The sequence below is a fragment of the Typha angustifolia genome, chromosome 6 (genome assembly GCF_048772165.1).
Source record: "Typha angustifolia cultivar Huaian chromosome 6, ASM4877216v1, whole genome shotgun sequence".
NCBI classification, from domain to species: domain Eukaryota; kingdom Viridiplantae; phylum Streptophyta; class Magnoliopsida; order Poales; family Typhaceae; genus Typha; species Typha angustifolia.
The window spans coordinates 7,000,492-7,022,835 of NC_133244.1; the positions used below are offsets into that span (position 1 = coordinate 7,000,492).

The window sequence follows — 22,344 nt, forward strand, 5'->3', positions numbered from 1 at the left end:
TGTGAAAAAAAATCAATCCTCCAGGGTGGAAGAAGGGCGGCGGGTTAGGATTGGTCAAGACTCAAGAGCGAGCCGGCCAAATATTATTTAAAATCTTTTAGGGATCTCCGTACAAAAAGAAAAGAAAAGAAAAGAAGAATAAAAAACTCAATTTAATTCACCAAGTGCACGAACAGTAACTCCCAACCTCAAATGCATGCATCCTCCCACCCCTATAAAACTCCCAGAATGCACTCCCAATTCAAGCAGCCTTTCTTACTCGCTCGCTCGCTCGCTCACTTTTAATTAAACACCTAAAAAGGGAATGGCTCCATCTAGTTCCTCTCCTAATGTCACAATTTTATCCAAACTTGTGGCTTATCCGGATTCTAATTCCACGATTGGGGATTTGAAGCTGTCCGTATCCGACCTCCCTATGCTATCCTGCCACTATATCCAGAAGGGGTTATTCTTCTCGCCGCCTCCTGTTCCGATCACCCATTTGGTATCCAACCTCTTGTCCTCTCTCTCCGCCGCCCTCTCCATCTTCCCCGCCCTCGCTGGCCGGTTTATTACGCGCCCCGACGGCGTCATCGTCATCTCCTGCGTTGACGTCGGCGTCGACTTCTTCCACGCGGCCGCGCCCGGTCTCACTCTCGCCTCGCTCCTCCCGCCGGACTCCGACGTGCCGGTGCCGGTCAGGAGGCTGTTCCCGATGGAATGCACGGTGAGCTACGAGGGGCACTTCCGGCCATTGGCCGCGTTCCAGCTCACCGCTCTCGGCGACGGCGCCGTCTTTATCGGCGCCGCAGTCAACCACGCTGTCGTCGACGGGACGTCGTTTTGGAACTTCTTTAACACCTGGGCGGCGCTCTGCCGCGGCGACGATGGCGCGCTGAGTCCGCCGGATTTCAGACGGAATTACTTCGGGAAATCCACGGCGGTCCTCCGCTTCCCGGGAGGCGCTGGGCCGGTGGTCACGTTTCTGGCCGACGCGCCGGTGAGGGAGCGGTTTTTCCACTTCAGCGGCGCGGCGATCCGCGAGCTTAAAGTAAAAGCTAACCGCCGGATTACGAAGCTCGCCGCTAATGACCGAGAGTCAGAAGTATACGGAAAGTCGATATATGACCATAAAGAGGCCGCGAAGGACGGAGAGATTTCGTCGTTCCAAGCGCTCTGCGCCCAGATATGGCGGTCGACGACGCGGGCTCGGAAGCAGCTCCCTTTGGACGCCACGACGACGTTCCGGATGGCGGTTAACTGCCGGCACCGAGTCAACCCGCCGGTGTCGGCGAATTACTTCGGCAACGCGATCCAGAGCGTGGCTACGCGGGCGGCGGTGTTGGAGGTGGCCAGGAGCGGTATCGAGCACACGGCGGCGCTGCTGCACAGGAGTGTGGCGGCGCACGGGGACGGGGCGGTGAGGCGGGCGGTGGCGGAGTGGGAGGCGGCGCCGCGGTGCTTTCCGTTGGGGAACCCGGACGGGGCCGGGGTAACCATGGGGAGCTCGAACCGGTTCCCGATGTACGACGGCAACGACTTCGGGTGGGGTAGGCCGGTGACCGTGAGGAGCGGGAAGGCGAACAAGTTCGACGGGAAGATGTCGGCGTTCCCGGGGAGAGACGGGGGAGGGAGCGTGGAGGTGGAGGTGTGTCTCGCGCCGGAGACGATGGAGGCGCTGATCCAGGACGAGGAGTTCATGCACTATGTCTCCAAGGAATGAGACCGTTGGCTGCCGCCAAAAAAGACAAGCAGGGAAAATAACGGCTGGGGTTTGTCGCTTTGTGGTCGGAAAGATATTTCTTGTCTTTAATAAGTTGTAGTAGTACTAATAGTGGGTGAAGAATAATAGCTGCTCCAATAGCCTATGGGGAAGAGCCACGTGTGCTTGCTGTAGCTGACTTGTCAGAGCAGGTTGTGTCGTTTAGATTATTTGATGAGAAGGTTTGGGATGTGTTCTTAATAATTTCATTTATCCTTCGAGTTGGATCACTATGCTAGTTTTGACCTATCACATCGTTATCTGCAAATCCACTATTCATACACAAAATTAACGTTCGTTTAACTGCAAAGCCCGTCAATATAGTTCGACCTCAAATTCTTATTTAATATAACGTTTTCTTGGCTTAAACTGAACTTATTTTGCTGAAACTTGGCATGATTCTAACCAAACCCCTGGTGGTTTGGTTCAAGATTTTGTCTAATCCAGAGTTTTTATTTTTATTGATCATTCATGAACCCGAAAGCTATATGAGTCGGATAAAGAATTAATCATCTCTAGATATAGAGCTACTTAGGCCCCTTCAAGTTATATCCGTCGCGGAACAATTACTTCAAACTAAATACTGCTAAGCCTTAAGTCGTTGCGTTGTCAAATCATCAATCAAGTTGAATCGTTGAATAATATCACCAAATAATTTTTCCATAATATTATTTAGGGTCGAAGTTAAACTCATAATCTCTTTGGTCACGAAGAAAAATCTACTACCTCGACTAGAATCGATCGATTGTCCAATCGGGAGTAACTTTCAAACTTCTTTTTCCCTTCGCACCGAAGGGCCAATCTCCATCCGGCCCCATGAACTTTGGAAAGTTACTCTTTTGGGCTTGTGCATTTGTCTTGAATCTTCCAATATCAAGATTAATGGTTGGAATATTTTCCATCATCAGAAGATTTTTATAAATAATTAATCCAACCGGGATTGGTTTTAAGGCTACTAGGAATTGGCAGATGGAATTCTTACCTCTCCGTACGGTGGAATTGACGGGGCAAAGTTCAGATACCTCTGTGGATAGTCCAAACTGGAGAAACAGAGTGACTAGAAATAAAAACGGATACGCAGAGGAGACTCACTAAAATGACAAAGGAGAAGATATGGTTTGTTTAAAGTATCTAAATAGTAGAAGAAAGCAAGAAGAGGTAAGAAGAGATCACGAGAATAGAAGATCGGGTTTATCTCTGTACTTAGATAACTATCAATCAATGGGAGTAAGAATTAGCACACTGTGACAAAACAAAGTCACAAAATTGGAAAGGAGCAGGCAAATTTTAAAGAAGCGAGTTTACCAATAAATTATGTTGTAAGACCCCTATTTAATCAACTACTCGATCGGGCTATGAAGCTCTATAAACCTCCTTTATGCCTTGACACCTCAAAGCCAGGTCAATAACAGAGGGGCCTCACCGGGGCGTAGTCCACGGTGTCATATTCTCATTTGAACGACAAGTAAACTAACCATTTGCAGCTCAACAGCATATGCTGGTTGGCATATTTCCACAACACTCAATCTCTATAACAATAAAGAATGAGAAGCATCCAGTAGAAGAGAAGTTGTATGATGTGTATTTTCAACTGCGTTAACACTTGGTTTAAAGTACAAACCAGTCTACTTGTCAAAATGAATGCTGAGATAACTTAGTGAGGACGGCATTTAGGTTCCTAGCTTCCCGCAGAAGTTGGTATAGCTGTGGCTTTTGAGTCTTCAGCTTTCTCATGTTCCTTGTTCAGCATCTGCCATCAAAGAGATATATTAACCAAGTCTAAATTTGCTGATACTTTCTCAAGGAAAGACTAAATATGTTAAAAGGCAGCTCAATTCGAAAGCATATACTCAACAAAATCAGCAAGGTAAGAAAGAGAAGTTACTTTGTTATTTATCAGATTGTGAAGTGCAATAACACTCCGGATAAGCGAAGAAAGATATATGACCAACATCATATCGTTTGTTTTCACTGCATAACAATTAGTTAAATAATCAGCATTACATGGAAATATCAAAGGTTCAAGCTGACAATGTTGTAGCATTACCTGAAAAAGCTTTGATTAATTCATTCACATTCAAGTTTGGAAGTAGATTGAATACATCCTGCAGGAAATAAAAAATAATAAATAATAAAAAGAGCTTTTGTAAAAGCAACCAGCTTGGTAAATGACAATGAAATGCAAAACTATGCTAGAAGCAGTACTGAGGATATCAGTTATATTTCAGCTGAGCAATAATTGACTGAAAGACAATTGTGGTACTTGCACATCAACTTGATTACCAAATACAAAAAATGTTGAGCAGAAAGTCAGAACATAAGCTATGATCAGATACTCTAGTAATTATTTGATTGACCCTCCATGTACAAAATAAGACAAAAGGACAACAGGTTCACCTCATCCGTAACCTTCCAGTCTGCTATATCTACACGAATATCTAACAACAGATACAAACAAAAAAGGCATCTGGTTTCAGCCTTCCTTACCAAGTGACAGGCATTTAGGTAGAGTTGGACATCAAAAGTGAGTCATAGAGGCCTTGGTCATTATATAAAAATAATCAAAGGAAACATTATACCTAGAAAGTGGAGGGTAAAGAATTGCTTCAGCAATGCAACTTAAATGCTAGTTTCAGAGTAAAATACAAAGCACCCACCACTTTGATGGATCCATGTTTTCAGTAAACTTCGTATATGACCTAACTAGTGAGGTAACTAAAGAAAATATAAATCTATAATGCAACTAATATATCTTTTGAACTCATGGTAAAAATGGAAGGCAGGCCAGCAACCAGAAAATAGTACCTGCAAATGATATAATATCTCATGATTTAGAGGAAGCTTTCCATCAATAACAAGATCAAGATAACCACGTATCTCATGCAACCTTGCATCCAGTCCTTTCAAGGCTGCAAGTTTGCTGCTAACCTGCGACAAATAAAACATAGTTTGATAGTCGTGGCACTTCAGAACTTCAAAGTTTCATTCTTAGAATAAAACTAACATCTGAGAAAATTACCTCAGTTGCAAGGGTGCTAATTGTCGTATCTTTGACATCCCTCAGCAAATGCTCGACTCCTAAAGTTACAACCAATTAGAAGACAGTCAGGCAACTTACAGGTACCAATTGGCAATCATCAAAAGATTGTATCTGAAATAAAGTGAAATGTTATATATTTTAAGAAAATCTTAACCATACCAATTTCCTCAACTTCATGAGCAGCAATTTCTGAAGGAACATGTACAAACACTTTCTGACTTTTCTGAGTGGCATTCTGTAACCAATTCAGGCATTAAAACTACTCTCAGCGCAACTGCATTGTGTTAACCAAACAACAGCAAGCATGAAGTTCTTTTTTGAGGGTAACTGACCTCTTTAACTTCTTCAACAGCATAGTAGGCTTTTGTAGGTATTCCCAGCTCCTTAGGCTGAACATCGATAATCACTAACACAGGATTAGGAACATAACTGCAACATCAGAAGACACAAGTTAAAACTGAGAACTCTACTTACATAATGTCATATACAATATGAATAAATTCAAATGATAACAAGCAAAATAGCTTGTGACCGACAAAAGTTGATGAAAGAAAAGAACGACAAGTTGCAATACAACATTTTAAAAAAATTACACAGCCATTTACTCATTTGCAAATTAACTTAGCAGAGTATTAACCCAGAAAAAATTTGGAAATAACAGGGGGGAAAGGTCTCATATGGGATCGGCAAAATTACACCTCAGGTATCACATGTCCCTAAGTAAACCTAGTGAAAGGGTATTTCACTTGGAAGGGAATTAGCATTAGCATAAACTAGTTAAATTTATTTTAAAAGTACTCTCTTAGCCTCTAATTTAGTCTTACAGTCTATTAGGAATTAATTTTCTTAAGGACATTTCAATCTTTCTAAATCTGAATGACATTAATGTTCCTACAGTTACTCTCTATCATTAAGTCATTATCTTCAGGCACTCTTAAGTCTCAACATAGAAGATGATCAGATGGCCGATTTGTAGATCACCATAGTAGAGAATATCTTCTGTAAGTGATAAATAATGGTGTTATATGTGAATTACCCTACCTAACTTCTATAGATCAAACATACTAGTGATACGATGAGCATACTTCAGTTTGAAGTAAATAATATGTTACCTGGAACTAAAGCAAAACAAAAGCTGTAAGCAAATACAGTAAAGTTTGTTATGCACAAATAAATTACTGTTTCAGAGAAGCAAACTAATATATATCGTTATATGATGAGTTATGATGAGTAGAGTAGGGAGGTTGTACTTCAGAGATAGAATCTACAAAATCAAAAAGTTAAAATAATCATGGAAACAAGACAAAGCTATTTATCATCTTACTCATTGAACAGTGCATGAATATCCAAGTCATTTTCACGTAATTTTGGGCCTGTGCTGTACCATCCAACTACATGCTCCTTAGCTGAACAATGAAGAAATCATAAGATTATGTCAACAGGAGAATTTCTTTAAGGCAATGCAAAGTAATGAAAGGATGTGATAGAAAGAGGAGCACCATTAATTCTTTTGAACATGCCAAACATCGATTCGTGGTAATTATGGTCCAAAAACCATATGCTTGGGTCTTTCTCATCTTCTTCAAAAGGCACTGCAAATTGGCAATGTAACACAAGATGCTGAGATCTAACATGTTGGGCTCAAGATTCATAAGGAAAGCCAAGATTTAAGATAACATCGAAGATAATAAAACAATATGAGTTTGTCTAATCTCCTTTGTTAACAAACAATATAACTCAAAATCAGTTAGTCATCATGAAAGATGACACCATACATTAAATTCACCAAATAAAAACACATGCAAGAACAGGAGTAACTATTGATGGAACCACAAATTCACTAGCAATGCTACCGGAAGGTAAAAATGAACTAATGTAAAAGATCAGGTACAAAGTACTCTCCAGGGATTCTATAGAGCCAATAGGAGAGCAATTTTTGATCTGGTATTGCAATAAGGTCTAATGCAGCATATTTTCAAGATCTGCACAACCTTGACGATGTTGCCAAGCAAAGCATCCAAGCATGCTTAAAGAATTACATGTTTCCAATACGGTAAGCAACATGCCCACATTTCTTCAAATACTCGGACATAATTAATGGTTAGCAAAATTTTCTCACTCCATTTTCTTTTCTTTTAATTCTATTCTTCTTCTGTAGCATCGACATCTTTAACATCCACTAGCAAATTATCGTTCTTATACTGCCATGCCACTTTGGACTTCCGTACTTTCTAACTCTTTCATCTAAGAGCTCCAAGAACTGCAAGATCCCTCCCTATCTTATACAATAATTAATCTCCCGTGAGCAGATGAATGTCCAAGAGTCGAATAAATAAGCTTTGTACTCTTCAATCAAAGCAACAATCTAGATTCTTAACAGTCCCCAACAAAGTGTTCTAGAAGGGATCTGAATTCCTAGTTCAACTAACGATCTGAACCAAAACCCTAAGCCCCAAAATTTGAGGTAAGAAAGCAAGAAGAAAGAGAGCGAGATGGGATCACCGACCGGCGTAGCTGTTGGTGACGTCGACGGTGCCTCGGAAGGAGGATCCGAGAAGGACGCCGATGACGCGCTTGCGGGTGTCGCGGGCGACCCGGTTGTAGTTGTCGACGATGCTGAGAAGAACAAGCGGGTGCACCACCACCTTCTCGATCGCCCGCCCGGAGATCTGCTGCGTCTTTATCACGTCCATCGTTCAGATCCTCGCGTTCCCAAGCTCTAGGGTTCTCCTCTCTCACTCTCCTCTCTTCTTTCTTTCTTCCGTTCTTGGATCGCTAGGGCACCGGCTAAGCTTCTCTTCCAAGGCAAAGCCCAACACTTTTTTGTATTTTAGTCCGTCCATTATTTCTTATTACGTACAAAGGCTTGGATGAGATGGGCTTAGTTAGCCCAACAGCCCATGGGGCCTACCAATTGGGTTCTTATGGGGGCCATGAGCCCATGAACATACCTAACTCTTTATTATATATATAGGGAATTTTATTTTAAAGCACCTGTATTTTACCTTTATTATAGCTGGAACTCCATTTTACTTTAAATGCCTCATAAAAAACCTAAAAATGTCATTTGGTTTCATGTGTCTTAAGAGGTAGCATTTATATGTTAAAAGGACAAACTAATGTAAATATATGTTGTACATTTTTTTTCTCTTCTTTTTTAATTTATTATTTAGTCAATTAAAAATAGATATTAAGATGTTGCATGCGAGTTTATTATAGCCGTTGGATGAGATATTTCACGCGATCCATGAACTAAAAATTGATTTGTGTTATTCTCAATATATGTCGATGTAGATTTTCTAATTATAGGAAGCCAAATGGTTCCTTACAATAATTATCGTATAGATTAATTATGTTAATACATAATTGTAACTCATGGGTTGAATCCTACGTGGGTTTAAATCCCTCGTAAATGGTGATATTGCTAGAGTTCGAATTCGGATGCACTCATAGATTATATATTATAGACCCTTTAACCATTTAAGCACTACCTTATTGGAGAATCTCCACGTGAATGTTGAGGTTAATACTTAATAGATTATTTTTGCAGAAGTACTGTAAGATTTTTTAAATTTTATGTTTAGATGATGGTCAAGATGTTAAATGTAGGATTAATTTAGCACTCGGAAAGACTATATTATGATATCTATACCCAAAAAAAATGATGTTTGTACTACACATGGCGTGATGATAGATGCAGCTTATTCAAATACATGAAGCTAAACAGCTCTCAAGCAAGTCTTGTTTCAAATAATTAATCAAGAAGTCATCCAAGCTTCACCATTGCTGCAGGCTTTGAAACTATTTTGTCTGAACTTAAAGCAGGATGTGGAGGGGAATTTCTTCTTGGCGTGGGAGATAGATAGCCGTTGACGAAGATGGAGATGCTCAGAATAATAAAAATAAGAGAGGTCTCGAACGAGAGCCCCCACGGAAGTTTATTATTAGTACGCGTCTCTTCATTTCAAACTCTCTCTCTCTCTCTCTCTCTCTCTCTCTCTCATCTTCCACGGTGCAAAAGAAAGCCATGTGTGCCTACAGTACGTACATAGTACCTTGCATACAAAACAATCAGATAATTTTTTAACTAACACCCTACATTTCAGTACAATTAGGATATTGAAATAGAGAAACGAAAGGAGAGAGAGAGAGAGAAATTTGATTTGTTCTTTGTTTTGGTCATTTCTAAATTGTGGGTGCATGCAACAAGAGACAATCGATCTCAGTGCTCTTAGCTCTTGTCGAAAAAGACTACACAAACGTAAGCACAACAACTAACTAGTGTTATACAAAACTTAGTCTCAGCTCCACCGGAGGATCTCTTCCCATATCCAAGAATGGCATGTCCTTGAACTCGTTCCTTCCATACCTCACCTTCTCCGTCTTCTCTAGCTCGTATGACTTCAACGGGAACAGCTCTAACGTCTCCATCTCTCTCCTTGGCCGCTCCCATATCACCTCTTGCTCCCCTCTCATGTAACCTACGCAAAGCGTTGTAAATCTACTTAGTAAAACTCGTATGTAATTTATATCGTGAAAATAAATGTATATAGATATATAGATATATCGTAGTACACGTACCTTGAAGACGAAGGCTGGCCCTCGCCTCCCTCTTGCTATCCGGAGGCATTACTGACTCGTGCTCCGCCTCGTCCGCCGGCGACCCACCGCGACGACGCCGCTTCTTATGGTGGCGCTCGCGGGCCTTGTGGTTCTGGAACCAGTAGAAGACGTTCTTGCTCTCGATCTTGCCGAACGAGCTGAGGTGGGTCGAGATCGTCTGGATCTGGTCGGTGCTCGGCGTCCGGAGGCCGGAGCGGAACAAGTCCGTCAGCACCTTCAGCTGCTCCGCCGTCGGGTTCCACCGGCCACACTTGGCTCCCACTTTTGCGTTAAACCCCCCGTCTTCCATCTTTGTCTCAACCCAGGCCAAGGGCGAGCTTCTCCTCTTTTGTTTTTAGTGGTCTTTTAGCTCAGTGGATCGATCAGTCCCTGAAATCTATAGAGAAGCAGAGAGACTTCAAACTCTCTCTCTATATATACAATGGATAAGAAGGAGGAGGAGAAGAAGTGGTGGTGAAATATAAGAGGTCTGCCCGGGCAGACATGCGCAAAAGCTGCCACTGTTGAAAGAGATCTCGGTCGACGAGCAGACATCCTTAAGGGGGGGGATTAATTATATGGTCGTCCATATCTATCGAAGTGCCATCGTGTCTAATAGACTTGTGTCTTATTACGCGTCGTATTAGCGGGGCTGTCAGTAAAATAACACGGCTAATTAACCTACTCGGCTGTCTCGGCTAAGGGTTTGGATTTGGTTGGTAGCTTTGGTTTAGAGTAAATTTGTATACTTTCTCTTCTGGCACCTTCCATCAGTCGCTACTGCAGAAAGGTATCAAAGCGGATTGAGATTTTTAGAAGCCTTTCTTGGGATCCTAATCCCACTTTGATGTGCATGCGCAGATGAACTAGCTAACAAATGCTGATATTCATTATGTTGACATTTCATACTTACAATAACTTTTCTTTTAATCTATGTCATATCAATATTCAAATCTAATAACAATCGTAACAATTTTTTTACTCGTTTAATGGATATTCCATGCAGGTCGATAACCATATACTATGACATTAGTCGAGTCCTACTTAGTCACAGTAAGGATTACTGGTTTTAATCCACATGGATGTTGGAGAGTTGGATTAGTTGTTTAACTTGTATACCGGAGGGGTTTGTTCATTCATCTACGGGCTCATGCATACATAGAAAAATATTATATATATTAACAAAAACTTTGTGCAGTTTGGCCGACCTAAACAGTGGCTTTCACATTGGCTGGCCTCTAGACAAGCCTAAAATCCATGGCATTGCTAGCCATGACTCCACTACCCACTGCATAACTTTTAGAAGAAAAAAAAGAAACCCTAAAAGTTGAGGAAGATGTCATCCTTTTAGGTGTTCGATGGATCGGCACATCTCAACACCTACAACCTCATATATACTAAATTAATTAGAGAAGAAGTAGGCAAGAAAAAGGACCCCACTCACACGACAATAAGGATTTCAAAAGCCGTTTCTTAAAGGGAAAGGCAGCAACAGCAAAGCAAGGGCTTGTCTCTTGCTCTCGCCATTATTCTTTTTGTTGGTGGTTGTTTGAAAGAAAGGGAGGTTTGGACGTAATATATATATACATGCAATTTCCACTTGGCCCAAATTGGGAACTAATAATATATTATATTAACGCATAAACATATAGCGTTGGAAATCCCACTTACTTTTACGTAGTCTTTGGTGGAGGGTTTCCAAGTTTCATGCACGGGAAAACCGTTCTGCGTGTGCTCCAAACTGCAATTCCCGAGGCGTTTGCAAAATCTTCGCCATCTTCTCTAACCTCGATCGCTTTGGTTTCCATCATTTCATGAGCATGCATTGCATCGTTCGATTAATACTCCCAAATCTAATCCATTCTTGCTTTTAATTAAATTAAATTAATACAACTGCTCGCGTGATGTGTGTTTGTGTATATATAAATATATATATTTATGTTTATGTAGCTTGACTCGATGACCAACGAGTAATAATTCGTCATCGATCTTTTTCTTCTTTTTTTTGGATTTTCTAGTACACGATCTTGCTGAATAAAACTTTAACCCAAAAAAAAAGAGAGTAATAATTATTTTGGACTTTGATGGTCTGTAAGACTGTAACGTTAATTTTCCTAAAAGAAATGAAGTGCCATCCTTTGGGAAACTAAACTTACTATGTCTTAATCTTCAAAAAAGAAAAGGAAGAGTTTATATAACAAAATTATTACATACTACCGTATAGATATTTATCATTCTCTTCCCGTTATTTATTTTTGTTTCTTCAAAAATACCTTGAGTTTGAATTTAATTTAACAGCTATTATGGTTAGTGGTTAAGTGCTTAAATTTATAATAAGTTAAAATGGAGCCAAACTATATGATAGCAAAGAGCTCAAGTAAAAGTGAGGAAAGTGATGTCCTCATAAGTCATTCAAACATGTTATATATATAGTCTCCCTCTGAATTAATCGACGATAACTTACAAATTGCACCCCTCAAACGGGATTACTAATATCACAGTGGAATTTAGATGAAAAAATATATATATTTGTCTAAATTATATGAGTAAAACTGATACAAATAAAATTTCAAGCATAATTATAAGGTGGTAATTTAGAAATTTACCGATTAATTATTTTTAGGCATTACAATGCATAGAATTTGATGGAACATTATAGGGGCCGGGGTTTCAAATTTGAAGTATAATAATTTAGTAGAAGTAGTACTATGTACACTTACGTATATGTACGTGCATGTCGATTCATGAGCCGCGACCAACTCTGGGACATGGAGTAATTAAGAAAGAAGTTTGTCGTCCTTTTGTGCTCGTCCAAAAATGGATTCTATTTCTCGCCTTTGGCTTCTCTTCTACTCTCGGGATAGAGGAAGGTCAATTAGAGCTCCGAGCTGGGATTAATTTAATATGTATATATATCTCTCCAGAGTTTTTTATTTGTATATATGTCTTTCTAAATTTTACATTTGTGTATATAAAAATATTTGTTTTTCTTCACTCTCATGCAAGACGGCTTAGAGCGGTCGACGCAATCTTCTTTCTCTCTCCTAGCAGTTCCGACTAGGGGAGAGATGGGAGTTATCTTTGCAGTCGTTCTTACTAGGGGAGATACGAGAGTTATCTTTACTCCAATGTGTGACCTTTTCTCACTCCGCTTTCTTTACCATTGATTTGAGGACGGCTCCTCTAGTCTCTATGTGAGGTGTTAGGTTTGGGCTCTCGTATTCGCTTGCTCTTTATTTTTCTCAACTCTCGTGCAAAGACGAGCATAGAGGGCCAACGTCGAGTGAGTTAGATCTTCTTCTCGATAGCGATTGTTGGTTAGGCTAAGGAGCCTCTTGTCGATGGTTGGCGATAGGTTATGCTGGGAGGAGTATAGGGGACTAGGCCTTTCTCCTCCTTTCTCCTCGTTGGCGATTTATTATAGATGTATCTTGTATGTTAGTTCTTTACCTTTTCCTATGTTTCACTACAAAATTAGTGATTTTTTATCTACCAGCATTTAGGGATTTACAAGATCGTGCCTTGAATCACTGGGTTGCAACAAAGTTACAGACTGATTCGAGGCCCTCTACGCTCGTGAATTCAGTATAAACATTCTTAATCTATATTTTCTTAGTGCCTTCAGACTTAATATATTACTTAATCTCTAGTTTTAATCAATATAACCAAGTGCAGGACTTACGTCAAAAAGTCATCGTTCTATCTCCTATCTCATCTGTGTATCAAGCTCTTATTATAATATTTTGGATGTTAATAAAACTTACTCACTACAAGCTTCTCCTTCAAAAAAAAAAGTGCTAAATTTAAATTACTCAAAGATAAGTTTAATCTCTCTCTATATATATATATAATTAATGAATTAATAGATAGGCACGCGTGAGTTAATCCGGGGGTGGGCTCGCACGCTTCCCGGTGCACGTACGTCGTTCTCCCCTTGTCTTCATCAAAATATTTGTCTCGATGACCACGAGATTGGTCTCAGACTCAGACTGCCCAAATTTTTAGTCATCCAACCAAATCCCCCTCCTCCCCTTCTCCCCCCCCTTTTTTCTTATTCTTTATTTAATAATATAAGTGCGTAAATTTGATGCCTTTTTGACTTCACAACTGATCGCTTTTGGACTCTTCTCTCTGACTGCATGTATTTCCAAAGCCACCACACCAGGCCTCACTTCCAAATTCCAATGCATTGGTGGTGGCATATAGACTCTCACTTGCTTACTACTAAATAATCTATCTACCTATCTATAAATCTATCAGAGTTCGAGGTGGGATTAGTTTGAAACCAACTCATAGTTACTGAGATGGAGAATGAGAGAATGGTTCGAGTCTTTGTGCTAATTAGCAAATTGGGTTAATAGAACAGTTGTTACTGCTTGGCCCGTTAACTAATTATTGGGCCAGACAATATTATTTTTTTAAGATTTTGCAATTAGACCCTTTATTTGTTTTTCTATAGTAAAATTTCTTTGAAATTTTCTCTAACCTTGAACCATACATATCTCATAGAATTTTAGCTGGATCATAAGAAATAAATTATATTTCCTTCTATTTTAATTAATTTTTGTAAGATGAATCAAAGTGATAGAAGATGTCGTATGAAAATTATGGTAAAAAGGGTTTGATTATAAATAGCTCAAAGGAAGGGTGTTATTTACAAAATGTCCCCTGACCGACCAAATCAACGGTCAACCCGAACCTTTGTCAACTCCATCGCCGCATAGTTAAATTTTGAGTCGTACACAGCTGCCATACGTTAATCCACTATAACAATACTTAATTTAGAGTTAATTTCGATGAGTTAGTCATGTACTTAAACACCTAAACTATAGAAAATATCTCACTCTGCTTTCTTCTTTTCTCTTAAATAAAATTAGAATGATTATTAAATAGTTTAAATTTTATCACATAACATACTCATGTCACTTTTAACGAAAATAATAATAATGAATTGCTAATAAAAGAGAGGTTATGACAAAAATTAAGATTAATAAACTATTAAAGTTTATATGAGATAATGGACGGCAATTCAAGAGATTTAAGCGTAATTAGCCTTAAAAGGTTTCTGAGGAGAATGTCTTGCTAATAAAATTAGTGGGCATGATCACGATCACAATCACAATCACTGATGAGAGAAGCACATAGGAATTAGATTTGATTAAGTATTTCAATGGCATTCTCTTTCTCTCAAATGGGAAATTAAAGCTTGGGAAGGTTCAAACTTCAAACGCGTTGGAATGAAACAAGAAACGTAATCGAACTTTAATTTATCTCCCACCATGATCTTAAAAAAAAAATAAAACTCTTCCATATTCATAATAAATCAACACAGAATTATTCATATAGTTGTATATAAAAAGTTATCAAAAATATCCTACGTATTTCTATTATTATTGGTCCCATCCTAACCTTCCAGATGTTTATCATTCAATGTTTTAATGCATTAAAAGCACCTTAGTTAACTCTTATTGTCTTACCTAATAACATCTAATGATAGAAAAGATTATATTAGTTTTTAAAATAAAAACTAATATATCTAAAATACCCATTGTTTGGCTTTATAATCTACCTCCCTTATTATTTTTATTTTAACCTAAAAATATCGCACCTAAGGTGCCAAGATCATTTTACTTCTACAGCTAGTTTAACTTATCTTAATGATAACCGTCCGTAAAAAAGAAATTAATCACTCGTTGAGGTATTTTTGAAGTATTAGAAGCTAAGTGTAAGATTGAGTAAAATATTTGGATGATCATTATAATAAAAGTGAACATATGGTTAGTACTCCTATCACTTGGTTAAGCAGGTAAAAGAAGGTTTGGTTTTGGTTTACAAAATCAGTTCAACAGCGCAATAGCTTAAACATAACTCAATAGAATTTGGCATGGAGGCCTGGTTTAATAGTAAAGCTGCTATGATTGCCAATAATCTATGGATTGAGAGGGTTGACATAGTCGTCAAACTTAAGCTCTTAATGATTAAAAAAATATTTAACTAAACAAATTAATAAAAAGTGAAACGTAAGCTTTTTGTTTATAAATTTTTTTAAAAAATATAAGTTTGGTGAATATTAGACGGCAGTTTAATTGATAGTGGATCCAGCTTTAGGACTACATTTCCAAAGCCTTTGTTGCGTAACCTTGTTATTAATTTACATCATCAATGGCCGCGTCGTAAGAGAAGAAAAATAAGAGACAGACTCAACGCTAGAAGCATGCATGGCCTTCGATCTCTTCCTATATAAACCAACATAACTTAATTTCCCACCCATCTCCTCACAAAGCTTAAAAGTCTTTCCCTCGAAGATTACATCAAAGTCTTAACAAAGGGGAAAGAGTTGATCTAATGGCTTCCTCTTCCAAGATAGCTTTGTCCCTTGTCCTCTCCCTCTCCCTCTTCTTCCCTTCTGCTCTTGGTATGTATACAATTAATCACACTTTGCATAGCATTAATGGCTAATAGTACGTATAATATAATATATAATATGTAGGTGGTGTAATATGTGAGCATCTGCCGCAAAAGCTATGCGCATTCTCCATCTCGTCGACGTCGAAGCGGTGCGTGCTCGAGAGCGTACCGCACGAGCGCGGCGCGGCCGAGTACCAGTGCCGCACGTCGGACGTGGTGGTGGCGAAGATGTCGGACTGGATCGAGTCCGACGAGTGCGTGAAGGCGTGCGGCGTGTACCGGAGCACGGTCGGGATCTCGTCCGACGCGCTCCTCGAGCCGCAGTTCATGGCCAAGTTGTGCTCCGACGCGTGCTTCAAGAACTGCCCTAATATCGTGGACCTTTACTTCAATCTCGCTGCTGGAGAAGGTAACTAGTTCTCCTTTCTTTTTCTCCTCCCTTTTCTTCGTTTTTCTTTCTTCCTTTAAACTTGCAGTGATGAAATGAAAGGAAATGGAAGTTTTAGAGAGAAAGTTGAAGATGATTTAGTGATACGAAAAAGAAGTAGTTCATAGATTAAAGTGATGTATTAAGATAAAAAGGAACAGACTACTTTATTTTAATTTGACCAAAAACAATTCATTCAAGAATACACAAGGTTTAATGACAGAATTTTTTTTAAAAAGAAGTGCTTCAAGATAGTAATTCTAGAAAGTAAAATGCATCTAACCCATAAATATTGGTAATGTAATTCTTTCCTTACCCTAAATATTGCTTCTTTTTCATAAGAATAGTGGGCCGATAGTGCCAAGTATTTTACATCAGCTATAGGACTGATAGGCCTGGCCTGCCAATCCAACAAAATTTGTAGGACATTGATCTTTCTCCAATAATTTTGTTATAATAAAGTGCACAATTTATATATACGATGCATATTAGAGTCTATTATTATAAATTAAAAATATATATAATTAAATTATAAAACCCTTCCATACTATTTCTGCTTGTACAATTGCATCAAAATAGATTAGTCAAAAGATTTATTTTATCCAAAAAAGAAGAAGAAAATAATCCCGAGATTTGATGTGCAGGTGTCTTCCTGCCTGACCTGTGCGAGATCTCACTCGCAAATCCCCACCGTTCAATGGAAGAGGTTGGATCCTATGCTCCTGCGCCTGCATCAGCTCCTTGATGCTTCTTGCTCCTGGTTGGCTGTTAGACGTGTAAAAGTTTCGGTTGGCGGTTGATTTATTTGGGAAGATTATATATTTGGACAGTCGTGCATACTATTAAACAATAATAAACACGATAGAGCATATGTGTTCGTAACTTGCTATTGTATTTGGTCGTATTATTCTCCATATAGTGGATTAATATATATTGAATGTGTTTGGCTTATGGTTGGTTATTCTCCCCATCAAAGAGTGGGACAAATATGTTAAATTATCTAAGCTTTTGAGTATAACTACTACTTTAGAAATTCTTAGAGAATATATATATATATATATCCGAAATGTTTGACAAGTTCCATGCAAAATTAAGCGATATTATAAACTTGATAACAGTAAGAGTAAAAAATATACACACTAACAAGGAATACAACAAGCAATAGAATACTATAGATATTTTATTATTTATCATTTGAGCCATATATTTTGTTTTTAATGCCTTCAAAATATATTGCTTTAACATGCATTTATTATATAGATGAGTTAAATTAACTATAAATATAAAATAATATTAAAATAAAAGATAAAAGGGGGACTATATTTTAAGGTCAAATGATGGGTATTTTAGATTTTTATTTTTAAAAGTAACGAGACATTCTCTATTTCATGAACTATTGTTTGGTTAAAGTTATCTTAAGATATTACAAAGACACACACATATATATATATATATATATATATATATATATATATATATATATATATATATATATATATATAAAGAGAGAGAGGTCTAATAATAAACATTCATGAAAGGGTTAAATAATAAAGAAAAATATAGGATATTTTTTATAAATAGAATTATATTAACTGTTATATATGTACAAGAGAATGGTTTCTTAAACCATACGAATGGCACACCACATAGAGATTGATTGATTGCATAGTTGATTAAAGTGACTAACAAATTAAGGTATAGATTGCGTTTCGCTATCTAATATATATTTGAGATAGCATGCAAATAAATAATAATATTCTTAATCACTTTATTATAGCTTAGTTGAAGAAATATTATTTTTTCCCTATTTTTTTTATGTATGTGATCTTATTCTATTTGATTGCTGATCTTTTCTATGGCAAGCATCTCTTAATATTCCTCAAACTTGTTCTCTAAGTTTCGATAATATTAATTATTCAGACCAAAAAACATTATTTAGCAAAATGGACCATTTCTGAGGTAGCCTGCTGATGCGATTTAATTAATGTGCAATTAACTAGACCTGTAATCTAATATTTCTGTATCATTTTTCTATACATTATTGCTGGAATCAACCTACATTTTTTTTTAATAAATTTGGGACCTACATTCTTAGAATTAATTAAAATTTTGGGAAATTTATTAAAAATTCATATACATTTTGTCTTTATTATTATTATTATTATTATCATTCACACCTTAATGATATACATGCAAAATATTCAACACTTTATTATCCGAATTGCTTACATGGTACGAAATTATCTGGATATAAATGAATCATACAATTTACGATCAGCAAAAATAGGGATTAATCATATAATAATCCTCAATCCAATCTTAATTAAAAGATCAGCATTGGGGGAAATCCGGTGGAGGAGGTGGAAGAATGGCATCTGTGGTTGGTCCATCTTCCACCTTAAACACTGTAGCCAATCCCAAAGGCAGGTGGGCGTCCAAGTGGCAGTGCATGATCCAAAGCCCTGAATAGGATTAGAAAATTTATAAATTAGACCTTATATTTCAAGTTTATTATATTCATCTGACTTAATAGTAGAAAAAAGGAATAATCCGTTTCTTTTATTTAATAACAACTCCGATTTAGGTTATCTCTAACGATATAGACAGAAAATATTAAATGTAATATCTAAAATATGGGTAAAATAATTCTCAAAGTATCTAAATACGATCACTGAAACGAGCAAGAAAGAAGGATTTAAGGGATCAATGTGTCAAAAAAACTAATTTATGGGGCATAAGTGTAATTTACGGTACTCGCTGTCTGAGTATAAACCTAAAAGCAAAGGGCGTGATTTGATAATTTCCCTATGAAAAATACGAAATAAGACCCTAGAAAAGGAAGAAATTACCTGGATTATTAGCCACGAATCGGATAACGGCCCACCCACCCGCAGGAACAGCAATGGTATTCCTCTTCTGCGGATCGACGAGGTTATAGCTCTCCACGGCCGTAGACTTATCGTAATTCCCAAACCCTTGAGCTATCACGTAGAAGTTAAACCCGTGCAGGTGCAACGGGTGGTTCTCCGCCCCCAGTATAGCCGTGTTCTGCAACACCGCCTCCACCGCCGCGCCGTACCTCACTCTTTTCACTTTGGTCCCCTTTGCCGTCGACAGCAGCGACGGTTTCATGGAGCCGCTGGTGAAATCGAAAAAAACCCGGGGTTTATCCGGAAAATCTTGGGTGAAAACCCCGTTGATGTTGTTCCTATAGTGCGCTTCTAGTAGAGACATCTTGGTGGGGAACTGGAAGGAAACATTGTTCATGCTCGCGGCGATGGCTCCTTGCGTCTTGTTGCATGCGACCTGGCTCGGCTGGCAGGCGGCTAAGCCGAGGCCGAAGGTGACGAACATGGCCGTGTCGACGTGGAGGGGGACGGTCGGCTTACCTGGCACGAGGAGGGACGTGAGGTTGCTGTAGAATTCGTGCGCGGTCGGGGTGGCGTTGAAGGCTGGCATGGAGGGGATCAATGGAGGAGAAGATGGTATACGGTAGCGGTAGTCGACGAGGGCGCGGGTGGTGGTGTTGTCGATTGGCGGGGACGGAGGGGCGACGCTGTCGTAGGGGAGGGCGGCCATGTAGTAGCGGGACGGCGGGGCGTCGGCGGTCATCAGGGCGTCGACCGTCTGGCCCGGGGCGATGACGATGACGTCGGTTTCGTAGGGTTTGGTGTACTCGGCGTCGGCGGCCACGACGGTGAAGCGGTGGCCGGCCACCTTGAAGAAGAGCTGGTTGTTGAGAGCAGCGTTGATGATCCGGAGCATGTAGGTCTTCCCGGACGTCACTTGAAGCTTATACATTTCTGCATGACCATCACATTATTAACTTTTTACTCTTTTTTTTACGTTTACACCCCTCAAAATATATGTCTTTTATTTTTTTCACAAATACCCTCCTAATTACTTTTCAATAAATATAAGATTAAGTCTTAATAATTCAATAAAAAAATTAAAGTACTCAGCATAATAATATTTTTAACAATTAAACTCTAAGGGGGTATCCATGTAAAAGAAACAAGAACACTTACGATTACTAGAGCAATTGTAGAGATCACCAGGCTTTCCATTGATGGTATAAGCATCAGAAATATTTGGTCCACTGCCCCTCAAAAAAGCCTCATTGTCGACATCAATAACATTAGCATTCCACCACTCACCTGCATGATTAATTATGTTCTTAATTAAATCTTAATTATTTCCATATAGATAAAATTAATTAAGCACTAGTAATTAAAATTATACCTAGCAGTAAGGCGACTTCTTTGTCTGGCTTTGGGAAGGGGTAAGCTTTCTCCCCATGCCTTGGTCTTATAATGAGAGCACCATACACTGTTGCTCTGAGGAATGAGACATGGGCATGCCACCATAGAGTACCTTCTTGTCCAGTTACGTTGAACTTGTAAGTGTAGCTATTACCAGGTCGAATTGGGCATTGGGTTATCATATTTGGGCCATCTGCCCATCCTGTTAATTTCTGAAATATTCCATGCCTGCACTCAAGTTTTAAACCATAATTAATTTAATGATACAGTAGTTAATTAGTAAAGCAAATTATAGTTTCCCTTCATGTTGTTGTTGGTTGCTCTAATTTTAACTTAAACACCCTCGAGTTCAAACTAAATTGCAATGGTTAGATTTTAAATTTTTACATAGTTATAACTTGCAATTTTTAAAATATTATAACCGTCACTATATTCTTTAGAATATTAAAATTATGATTAAATTTTTTCAAAACTTTCTCAGAATTATTATTATGATTAATTTTTAATAAAAATATTTCTATAATAAATTATCATTAAAGTTGATAAACACACATAAATGACTAAAATATTCTTTCTTTTAATTTAGTGTGTAAAATATTCATCAAGTCTTAAAAAAATAAAATATATTTCACTGTACTATCGTATTGGATATTATATTAGACAAAATTTAAAACATTTTAATTATCTATACAAGGGTAAAATAGTTTTTTTTTAAAAAAAATTAGGTAGTGTTTTAATCATAATTAATTAAAAAATATATTGATTTCAATGAAAATTATAATACTTTAAAAAAGTTTAGTAGCAATTATGTAAAAACCCTATAAATTTTTCATGAATATACTTTTGTAAGGATAATTAAGTCTTTTTATGTCTTTCTTAACGACGGCAATTTAGTTCGGACTAAATGCTTAAGTTAAAATCTAGCCAAACCTCATTCGGTAAATTATAATTTACCCTGATTAGTACAATAATTATGAAATATTATGTATATAATATATTTTTACCAGTGGATAGTTATGTTGTAAGGTGATTCGTTGATGACATGAATCACTACTGTGTCACCTTCGTGGGCCTCCAATTTTGGACCTGGGAGTCGTCCATTTACCGCAGTGATGACTCTCGTTTCGCATAGTCGTCTTATTCTCATGTTTCCAACCTGCAAAATTAATCATAAGATTAACGTCAAGATTATTCCTAATCTAGATACGCTAAGTATTATCGTCTTATAAATTATGAATTAATGCACATGCGACTTGTCTTTAATATTGCTTTCGAAGTTGGTGAGATTAGTTAAAGTTTGGCCACCTATCTATCTATCTATCTATCTATCTATCTATCTATCTAATAGAATGGAACAAGGCCAATAAGGTTATAAAATATTACCCTCTTCTTAATTTTTATTTTCATGTAATTAAAAACTTTATATATTTCATAAGAGCTCACTAAAAACAATTAATACAAGGAAAAAAAAATATATGGATCAAATGTAAGGCTTAAATCTTTACTCGGAAAGTGCGCTCGACGATGCCGGCGTCTGCCCGGAATCCGATGAAGGCAAGAGCAAATGCAAGAATCAACAAGCATCGTGCCATTTTTAGAGAGAGAGATTTGATCAAAGGAGTGGATCGAGGTGTTTCTGGAGAGGAGAGAGCTTAAGACTCACGTCTTATATAGACGTTAGGGGTGCATAAGAACACTAAATCTTTTAACATTTATCGAACTCATGATTGATTGGAGAGGTGGTTTACTAATCTTCATTAAGAATTTACCACTAAGATCGACATGGGCATAGCTTGTCTTAATCTATTCCCCATCAAATCTAAAGGGAATCAAATGGCAAGGATGGGGTTGATGGAGTTAGTTT

General features: G+C 38.0%; 5 protein-coding genes across 5 annotated transcripts; 2 read left to right on the forward strand and 3 right to left on the reverse strand.

Annotated features, from left to right (window-relative positions):
* The first annotated feature begins 188 nt into the window (after nt 1-188).
* LOC140761083 (BAHD acyltransferase DCR-like) lies at nt 189-1,971 on the forward strand. Its single transcript, XM_073098268.1, has one exon. The coding sequence runs from the start codon at nt 305-307 to the stop codon at nt 1,700-1,702; it is 1,398 nt and encodes a 465-aa protein (XP_072954369.1). The 5' UTR covers nt 189-304; the 3' UTR covers nt 1,703-1,971.
* A 1,302-nt stretch (nt 1,972-3,273) lies between these two features.
* LOC140761792 (26S proteasome non-ATPase regulatory subunit 7 homolog A) lies at nt 3,274-7,595 on the reverse strand. Its single transcript, XM_073099290.1, has 10 exons — nt 7,288-7,595; nt 6,281-6,373; nt 6,106-6,187; nt 5,114-5,210; nt 4,941-5,016; nt 4,761-4,819; nt 4,547-4,669; nt 3,789-3,846; nt 3,627-3,712; nt 3,274-3,491 (listed from the first exon to the last, which is right to left on the reverse strand). The coding sequence occupies exons 1-10, from the start codon at nt 7,472-7,474 to the stop codon at nt 3,420-3,422; spliced, it is 933 nt and encodes a 310-aa protein (XP_072955391.1). The 5' UTR covers nt 7,475-7,595; the 3' UTR covers nt 3,274-3,419.
* A 1,355-nt stretch (nt 7,596-8,950) lies between these two features.
* On the reverse strand, nt 8,951-9,826 carry LOC140761544 (WUSCHEL-related homeobox 9-like). Its single transcript, XM_073098910.1, has 2 exons — nt 9,363-9,826; nt 8,951-9,262 (listed from the first exon to the last, which is right to left on the reverse strand). The coding sequence occupies exons 1-2, from the start codon at nt 9,691-9,693 to the stop codon at nt 9,066-9,068; spliced, it is 528 nt and encodes a 175-aa protein (XP_072955011.1). The 5' UTR covers nt 9,694-9,826; the 3' UTR covers nt 8,951-9,065.
* Nucleotides 9,827-15,673: 5,847 nt separating this feature from the next.
* Nucleotides 15,674-17,157, forward strand: LOC140761571 (uncharacterized). The gene is made up of 3 exons (XM_073098963.1): nt 15,674-15,798; nt 15,874-16,200; nt 16,863-17,157. Exons 1-3 carry the CDS (start codon nt 15,729-15,731, stop codon nt 16,961-16,963), a joined length of 498 nt encoding a protein of 165 aa, XP_072955064.1. The 5' UTR covers nt 15,674-15,728; the 3' UTR covers nt 16,964-17,157.
* A 1,248-nt stretch (nt 17,158-18,405) lies between these two features.
* On the reverse strand, nt 18,406-22,136 carry LOC140761229 (laccase-25-like). Its single transcript, XM_073098483.1, has 6 exons — nt 21,986-22,136; nt 21,485-21,636; nt 20,461-20,708; nt 20,247-20,375; nt 19,068-20,021; nt 18,406-18,680 (listed from the first exon to the last, which is right to left on the reverse strand). Exons 1-6 carry the CDS (start codon nt 22,070-22,072, stop codon nt 18,550-18,552), a joined length of 1,701 nt encoding a protein of 566 aa, XP_072954584.1. The 5' UTR covers nt 22,073-22,136; the 3' UTR covers nt 18,406-18,549.
* Nucleotides 22,137-22,344: the final 208 nt, after the last annotated feature.